The sequence below is a fragment of the Osmerus mordax genome, chromosome 4, assembly GCF_038355195.1.
Source record: "Osmerus mordax isolate fOsmMor3 chromosome 4, fOsmMor3.pri, whole genome shotgun sequence".
In the NCBI taxonomy this organism is placed as follows: Eukaryota; Metazoa; Chordata; class Actinopteri; order Osmeriformes; family Osmeridae; genus Osmerus; species Osmerus mordax.
This window is the reverse complement of record NC_090053.1, coordinates 15,116,368-15,125,075: the sequence shown is the minus strand read 5'-3', so window position 1 is coordinate 15,125,075 and position 8,708 is coordinate 15,116,368. Positions and strand designations below refer to the sequence as shown.

General features: G+C 42.1%; 1 protein-coding gene across 1 annotated transcript; it reads left to right on the top strand.

Annotated features, from left to right (window-relative positions):
• The first annotated feature begins 1,576 nt into the window (after window positions 1-1,576).
• LOC136942164 (fibroblast growth factor 4B-like) lies at window positions 1,577-5,953 on the top strand. Its single transcript, XM_067234976.1, has 3 exons — window positions 1,577-1,871; window positions 2,913-3,016; window positions 5,777-5,953. Exons 1-3 carry the CDS (start codon window positions 1,577-1,579, stop codon window positions 5,951-5,953), a joined length of 576 nt encoding a protein of 191 aa, XP_067091077.1.
• The last annotated feature ends 2,755 nt before the right edge of the window (window positions 5,954-8,708 follow it).

Here is an 8,708-nt window from a genome sequence, read left to right as displayed (position 1 = left end):
ATCAGTTGTAAAAATGTCATTAAAAAACGGACCCCTGTGTGCTTGCTTGCGTCTGTTGCACTTACATGGCGAACTAGAGACCCTCTCTAGTTCGCCATGTAAGTTCACACAAACAGGCAATTTACTGTGGCAGGAAGGTGCATGAACATAGGCTATACGAATCTCTCCAACTTCAAAGCGCATGTAATTCATTAAACACGACACGTCATACCACCAATAATAGCCTATTCACAAAAAGGCCTGGTCGTTTATAAACAATTGTTTAATATTCTTTGCAACCATTTTTTTTCCTCAAACTAATAAGAAATATAAAGTAGCTTATTTAGAAGTTTGTGCACGGACACCTCAGGTCAGGTTGAGTTTGACTTGACAACAACCACCTACATTCCTTATATGAGGATTATCCTGCTCGAAAGGAATACAAAATGTGTACGAGAACAGGTGCAAAAAGCCGCAGTGTCTCGCTTCACATCCTAAAGTTATTCTCGGTGTTTTACACAATGGGGCTTCTAGGTGTTGATGGTCGCACGTAGGATTCAGAACACAAACAGACCTTTAATTCGAACTTTTATTTGACTTTTAAGGGCAGTGGAGCCGAAGGGGAAATCTCAATAGAACAAAGCATTTGAAATTCCTCGCAAGTTCTGAGTAGTCCAATGAGTGCAAAAGGCGTAGGCCTATGTCGGATGAAACTGTTTTTCACCTGTCAAATGACTAAGGAATAAAACATTAGGGTACCAATTAACGTCGTCTTTGTATCATTCCATATTCCAAAAGTAGAATTTCACAAGAATTCCAGCGCATGTTATTTTCCTGTTATTGTTCATTTATAGCTATGTCTCCTGCTCAACAGTCTGTTGGTTTTTCAGTTTCCTACTCTACATCCTGCAATACATCATCGGTTTTATTTTCAGTCCATATAGGAGGATGTTTTAGACAAAGATCGTGAGTAGGATAATATTTGTCTGTGTAGGCCTACATTCCAAGAATGTAGTCTAGTTGACTTCCAAAACGTGATATTTCAGGAGTGCAAAAGTAGGTTAAAGCAGAAAATCTTAAATTAACCATCATAAAATTTCAGGTTAAAGTTACCAATGCTAAGAAGATTCATCTGAACGCACTTAAGCAAAGCTCTTGGCGCGCCTTGGATGGTTTGCTTCCGAGCGCAGTGCGCACGAGAAGGGGCGGGGAGGTTTCCTCAAATGACTTTGTGTCGGTGGCAACTACTGAGCATGTGGATTGTGAGTAAACTTTTGTTACAGTAGGTGGCGTGTGATGTAATTTCGAGGCAGATATAAGTATCGCCAAAATAGAATGGACATGGCCATGCCTTTCAACTCGGCCGACAAATCACAACTCCGACCCAGAGGACCTTCGGATCTAACCTAGGAGAGTTACAGCAGACCTTCGTACACGGTTTATCAGACTTCATGCAGTCATATAGAACTTGGCTTATTCTTTTCACTGGATAGTGTTGCGTACTGCAATAGTCTCTGTCACTTTATCATTGTGATTAACAGAAGAAGATATATTTTTTATTCCTTAAGAACACCTGTGTCGCCACCGGCCAACTGGGATGTATGTCCAAGCGTCCCTTCTCCCGTTGCTGGTGTGGGGACTGGTGTGCAGCTCGGTGCGCACTGCCCCGTTCACCCGTAGGATTAACGGGACTGTGCAACGGCAATGGGAGACGCTCTACTCGCGTTCATTGGCTCGAAACCCGTGGGAGAAAAGAGACTTAAACCGGGACGGTGACTATCTAATGGGTATAAAAAGACTGAGACGTCTGTACTGCAACGTTGGCATTGGATTTCATATTCAAGTCTCCCCAGATGGAAAGATAACGGGAGTGCATAACGAAAATACATACAGTAAGTTATATTTCATATTCACTCTTCTAGGCCATACGGAACATAGAAGAAATGCACTGTCCCGCAGACTGGGTTTCTATAGATCTGTATGTGCTAGCTATGTGCCCTCACCTGGTTAAACCGTGGTAACTTAGTTAAGTGCCTTGGCCCCCCCCTAAAAATGTCTCTCCCTTTATTATTAGGCAATTTGTGTTCTGTTTTGGCATGAATGTCTTGACTTTGCAGGTCTTTGATTCATATGCTTGCTTGAACAATATTCGCGGCCCCTATTTCAAATAACAGGGCCTCTGGCTATGTTTCAAGGTGTCAGACAGAATCAGTAATTCAAAGAGATCTGAGGCTTCGGCATTGAATGATGGTGATAACTTTAGGCTATCATCTAAGCTGAGTTAAGATACGGTTTAGGTCAGGTGCTTCACAATCATGTATAACCATCTCTCTTCCTCTCTGTTGATTGATCCCTTCTTTTGAAGTCTATTCTATCTATCTAGGATATTCAACCCCTGTATAATGACCATAAAATACCTCTGTCCAATATATAATTCATAGACAATATAGATGTCTACAGCTTCCTTATTTGCCAATCTATGTTGGTGTAGTCTTCCAATAAATTCGGGCCACTTCTACACTCTCACATCAGTCCATGGGAAGAAACAGAGATATCACTCCCACAAACAATACACGCCACTGGGATGAGAGAGAGTTTAATCTCCCATTGACAGCCATAGACATAACAACAGAGCAGTGTTTACCTCGGAGAGCTCCATCTGTCAGGGGGCATTGGTACAGTGGGAAGGGTTGACTGGAGGAAGTCTGTGATACAGACCCACTTCAGGCTCAGATCCATCATACTTTAGAGGACTGTTCTCAGTGGGACGGAAGACAGTATTTCCTCTCAGGTCAGGATGTGTCTGTTGCAGGTTGAAAATAGACCTGTCCACCAGCTCTTATCAAGTTCATCTAGTTCTCCACGCCAGGCATACACAATGGGGGAAACACCAAACAGTAAACACATCAATAACCTGCTTGGTCTCCTTCTAGGTCTTCTGGAAATATCTCCAGTGGAGAGGGGTGTGGTGACGCTGTTTGGGGTTCGTAGCGGCCTCTTCCTGGCCATGAACGGCAAAGGGAAGCTCTATGGATCTGTAAGTATGCTGGACGGGAGCGAATGTAGTTGCCCTGTTTGCTTGGACAGATAAAAACACTTTTCAGTATTCGAGAGCCTGTAAACTGACAATTGATAGTCAAAGACCTTGACGTGTCCTCACTTGTTTTCCAGTGAATGAGTGTTAGGGTTAGAGACACCTGTGCACTCTGTACACCAACATCACAGCTCTGGACTTGGGGTTCCTTTCTCAGAACACAAACACAGTATCCACTAACTTTATACTCTACACAGAAAAGTTAAATATACTTTATGTACCTTTAAGAGTAATATAAACTAAGTTCAGTCAAGACAATCACGTATTAGATTTGAGCATTTATTGTTACATGACATGGACATGTAGATTTAACTTTAGCGGAGTGGATGATCTAAGGGAAGCACTCCCTGCCTCCTCTATGCAACACATACATACACGACATATGAGGCAGGGAGCAATAGAGATATAATCCCCCTGTTGGATACAACATACAGTCAGCATGGGGGAGAAGGGGATGGTGGAGGGCGGCAGCAGTACTGATCATACAACAACCGGGGTGAGTGTGTGCGTATCCTCGTGTATTTTAAAGACGCCTTATCGGACGTGGCCCAATGAATATGCGCTGCTAACGTGGGTGTAGTCGTGGGCGGAGGAAAGGAAGGTGGAGTAAGATGCCTTACGTCCCCGATAAATGAATGACGCACGCTGCCCGATTGCCCTGCCTGAACTAGCTGCGCTTATGTGAGTGAATGTACAGTGTAGACCAGGGGTACTCAATTAGAAACCCAAAAGGTCCACTAACCAGGTGGTGGTGGGGGGGGGGGGGGTTCTTAATGTTGCGGGGCGGTAGGGATGGACTGGGAGTAAAAATAGGTCATGCACATTCTGTTTGATGTGATGCTAGTTCGTGAGAACGCTAGGATACTTAATGCGAGCGCGCGTAGCAGACAATTGTGTTTGCCTTTATTTGAGCACAAAATAGTTTTTTGAGCTTTATGTAAAATGAACATAGCCGTTTTTCAATTGGTAAAACCTTGTCTACTGAAGGTGATGTATTTTTGTCTCTTAATGTTTCAGCCCCACCCTTACGTTTCTTAGCCTGGTTTTCCATTGTTATTCTTCTCCCGGTGCTCCCGATGGCCAGTCAGCTACTGCGGGGCTGGGCTGTGCCGCGGTGGTGAATTTTCAAGTCATATAATTGGAAATTCTCGTGCTGTCAGGGGGTGCTACAGCACTCCTAGTTCCCACGGCCATGATAGTGACGTTTCACATTAGCTACCACTATTGACAAGGGCAACCGTGTCATTAAACACATCGGTTTTGTGCGCCCCACCGGCAGCACAAATGCATACTTGTCTGAAATTAGGTATTTTGGGATTTGGATTTTCGCCGGGTTAGCAAATCGATTAGCCTGCGTTGTTGCGAATGACACACACAACCTGACCCACAGAGGTTGCAACCAACTTTCAGTGAGTGAGTTTTCATGGTGATTACAGTTATTAAAGCTCCTGATTGGACCTTTGTATTGGACAAGTAAGATAGAAACCACATTTAGTTGGAAGAAAAAGATGTGCCGGTTAAAATGGAAACGTTCCGTCAAAATGAATTAATTCCATAATAATATATCGGTTATAGGTCCGGGTCCGGATAGGGAACCGCCTGGGTCCGGACCCGGACCGCGGTCCGCCAATTAGTGACCCCTGCACTAGAGAAACGAAGAAAATAAAATGTAATGCCAAATGGCTGACGGGTCGGGAATGGCTTGTGTTTGACAATGAAAATGTTGTCATGTTTAGTAAGGATTGCTGCATGTAACGTTAGTCTACGCATAAGAAAAAATATGTTGCTTACTGACACAGTCTTCTGTAATGTAAATACACTGTTCTTAAAGAGTATATTAGGTCAGTTTAATTAATGCCTGCTTAGGACAAAACGTTACTGTAAATGCATGGGCAGGAGTCAATCTCATGACGCGAATGGACGTTTTAGCCATTTACAATAAATCGTGTCCTTACTTACCCAGCTAACAAAATGACGTCCCCAGGACGTCCCTTGAACGTCCCCGAATGTTATCAGGACGTCGCAAGGGAACGTCCCCATGACGTCTTTTTGTAGGGTCCCCTGAAGGTCCATGTAACGTCCTCATAACATTTAGGGGACGTTCACCTGCAACATGAGTTAGCTACAGTTAGACAGCAGATCAAATGCAAAGAACATTAAGTGGAAGTGTATTCTATCCATATGCTCCTGGAGTTATTTTTAGGACCGTCACGTGTTGGTGATTTCACATACCCTTGCATCATACTTCTGTGCTTCATTTTACTTAATGTTCTGTGTTTTTCATGCCAACAATGTTAATAAAATGATCAAATGCATTCAGTGAAACTCATAATTGTTCTTATTTTCACCGGAAAGAATTTGGCTAGTGGAAATTCTGATTGTTACCAGCCACATTGGCTGGTGATCAAAAAAGTTAATTTAGAACCCTGACCCTAACCATAATGACATGTCAGACAATGATAAATGTAGTTAAGATTGGTGCAGACCAAGGCATTATGTACCGGTTCGATTCCCGGCCGAGACAAATGACGTTGTGTCCTTGGGCAAGGCATTTCACCCTACTTGCCTCGGGGGGAATGTCCCTGTACTTACTGTAAGTCGCTCTGGATAAGAGCGTCTGCTAAATGACTAAATGTAAATGTACCTCAGTCAGGGTGCACAAGGCCACAACTAACATCTCTTTTTCCCTTGTCTCCTCCGCAGGGTCATTTCAGTAACGAGTGCAAGTTCAAGGAGACACTCTTGGCTAACAACTACAATGCTTATGAGTCAGCGGCTCACCCAGGGATGTACATAGGCCTGAGCAAGACAGGCAAAACCAAGAAGGGTAATAGAGTGACTCCTGCCATGACAGTGACACACTTCCTGCCAAGGATCTGAACAGAGCGCCATCATGACGGCCGGGGCCTAACAATGCACTTTCAACATGTTTTCTACAGTGTGACGATGATGTGATATAGTATTTAAATTATTTATTTATGATTTGAGATTTATTTTTATTTTGTGATCTGTGGGATAGCAGGTGAGGGAAAATAATAAATGAAAGCCCTTTTTTTGGTTCTTTATGTACACACATAAACAACCAAAAACATGTACATCAGATGTGAGCTGCTAAAAGTGCTTGAGATAAGTGAACTTTAAATTAAGTTCCCACAGTAAAAAAGTGTCATATAGAGATGTCTGTTGCAATAAAAAACCTTTTGTTGCAGATAGATCCCTTTGTTACAGATACAACCCTTTCCTGTTTTGCAAAGTATCGTTTAGAGCCCTATATGGTTCTTTCTGATCTGAAAAAGGACAACAATCTGAAATACATTCTGAGGGTTTATCTATGGTAACAAACAGGTTTGTGTGCAAATTGCACTGTTTGCAAGTCGTATTGTGATGGTTAGTGATTAGTCGATTTGCCAGAGACCTGATCTCATGGACATGCATTACAAAGTTAGAATCAGAGAGAGCTAACCAATGAGGAGAGAGACAATATTGTCACAGTTAGAGTATATAAAGATTTTCTCATGGAAATATTAGGGTCTTTTGTTCAACGGTTGTGATGATGTGCAATTACAGATAGGGAGGTCTAAAGCATAAACTGAACAATCCTAGTACCACGATCAGAGAGGTCTCTTAAAACTGTGCCCTGTGGTTTTCTCAATCCCAAGGTGCACGTGAGTATAAACACATCCCCACAATTGACCCCATCTGAATAGCTTGCATGTTTTTTAGAGTCATTATAGTATGTTTTGTCAGAGAAAAAGTGTGAGTTTCCAGAAATTATATATCAGTTTACTACCTCATGATGGATAGGTTATGTCTCCCTTGAATGAGCTTTAAGGACTGTGTTCTGTCTGTGTTTGTTTGTATATATAACAGTATCTGCTGCAGCATGTTAAACTATCCAGTAAACAGTCCCATAGAGGATCTTACTGTGATATGTTTGATCAGGTGAACTATACGAACCAAGATGGGGAAGAGGATCGTGCTTGGTCCATCTGTGTGTGTGCATGTAAGGAGAAAAAGCGCTTTGATGACTGTCAGCGTACTCTCCTGAAAGCAGACACAGTAGAATAATTGTTGCCATTGGTTGTCAGCAAGTAATGGCATTTCCACAATGTCCTCCTGTTTTTTTAATTTCATTTTTCAAATGGCGTAAATTGTGCCAAGTATGTGACACTGTACAGTGTGTGATGTTGATCATCTTCTTTACCCATGTGACCTGAGATGAAACCTGTATTTAGGGGTAAATTTGATCCATCCAAACGTGGGATCAATCCAAATATAACCAAAAGGAATGTAGTTTCTTGCTGGCACTGGATTCTGTCAGCGTGTAAGGAGTTAAGGTGTAGCTGGTGTAAACGTCAAACTGAAAGTGGATGTTACACGTGTGTGTCCCCTGTCATGCCTTTCTATGTATCAAACACATATCTGTAGTTTTATACAGGTCCCCTATAAACATTGTGGTCTATGTGCTGTGCACATTCTCTAATATTTTAAAGTCAATAAATGATGGTGTGCAACAATTTGTTATTGTCTCTATGTCTTTCCACTGAGCGATTAAATCAAGAGTACCCTACAGTAGAGTGGAGTATAGTACAGGGCCTCTATAACAGACCAGGAGTATGGTCTGAAGAAGATACATAGTCCCATAGGTCTCAGACAGTCACATCACACAGAACAGTCCTACAGTAGAATTCTACAGCCTCAGGCAGCTGTCTCTTCATAGAGTAGAGTACAGTAGAGATCCTCAAACTTCACTTTGTCTTTTCCCTATTTGCACGTCGTTTAGGAGAAAAGTGTCTGCTAAATGATTCAAATGAAAATTTAATGTAGTCCTACAGTACCGTATTTAATGGAAAATAAGCCGCGGCTTGCACTCCGATTTTACAGTTTTCTTGTGCTTGTGCGGCTTATATTTCGAAGCGGCTTATAGTCCGGTTTTAGAACAAAAAAGTGTCTTCATCTCAAAATGTCTACAGACCGTGCAGGTAATTTTATGCTCAACACTTGAACGGGGGCTTATTACTTGAAAAAGGAATTATTTACTGTGTTGTCTCAGTTACACTATCAGGGCTTGGAAATACAGTGGCTTGCTAAAGTAGGCAAATGGCTAGTAGAACATAACGTTTCATAATAATTTCAGTTAATCTAACAGCTGCAAGACCCAGTGAAATGTTATAGGCTAGGCTCAGTGACGTGTGGTCAGGGGAGGCAAGGGAGGCAGTGCCTCCCTTGTGTCATCATGAAATGAAAAAAACGAATAAAATACAAATATTTGTCCATTGATAGAAATATAATTATTGGATGATTCCAATGATTTTTATAGCCAATATCGCTGAATTTGTGTATTTTCCTGTTCAAATACAAGGAAAGAAGCGTAAGGAGGCAGCGAATAGCTGTGCCTCCTCTCAGATTGCGCAATCCCACACAAACTGGGCTGAGCTGCTAATTTGATGATTAATGATTTACATGTCATAGTCTTGGTCATGTATTTTACGTATTTGTATAACATATTAGCAGAGAATGTGTAATATAGAGAGAACCGCCACTCTCGGGAAACTTCCGGTTTCTGAACTGGTTGCAGTTCCACTGTAGTTCCATATGAGGGCGCTAACGGTCGAGTGCAGAATGAATGGAGGTC

Excerpts from the sequence above, each read along its gene's own strand:
- LOC136942164 (XM_067234976.1), top strand. The coding sequence starts at position 1,577 with ATGTATGTCCAAGCGTCCCTTCTCCCGTTGCTGGTGTGGGGACTGGTG. Across the intron at positions 1,872-2,912 it reads GCATAACGAAAATACATACA|GTCTTCTGGAAATATCTCCA; the intron begins GTAAGTTATATT and ends GTCTCCTTCTAG. Across the intron at positions 3,017-5,776 it reads AAGGGAAGCTCTATGGATCT|GGTCATTTCAGTAACGAGTG; the intron begins GTAAGTATGCTG and ends TCTCCTCCGCAG.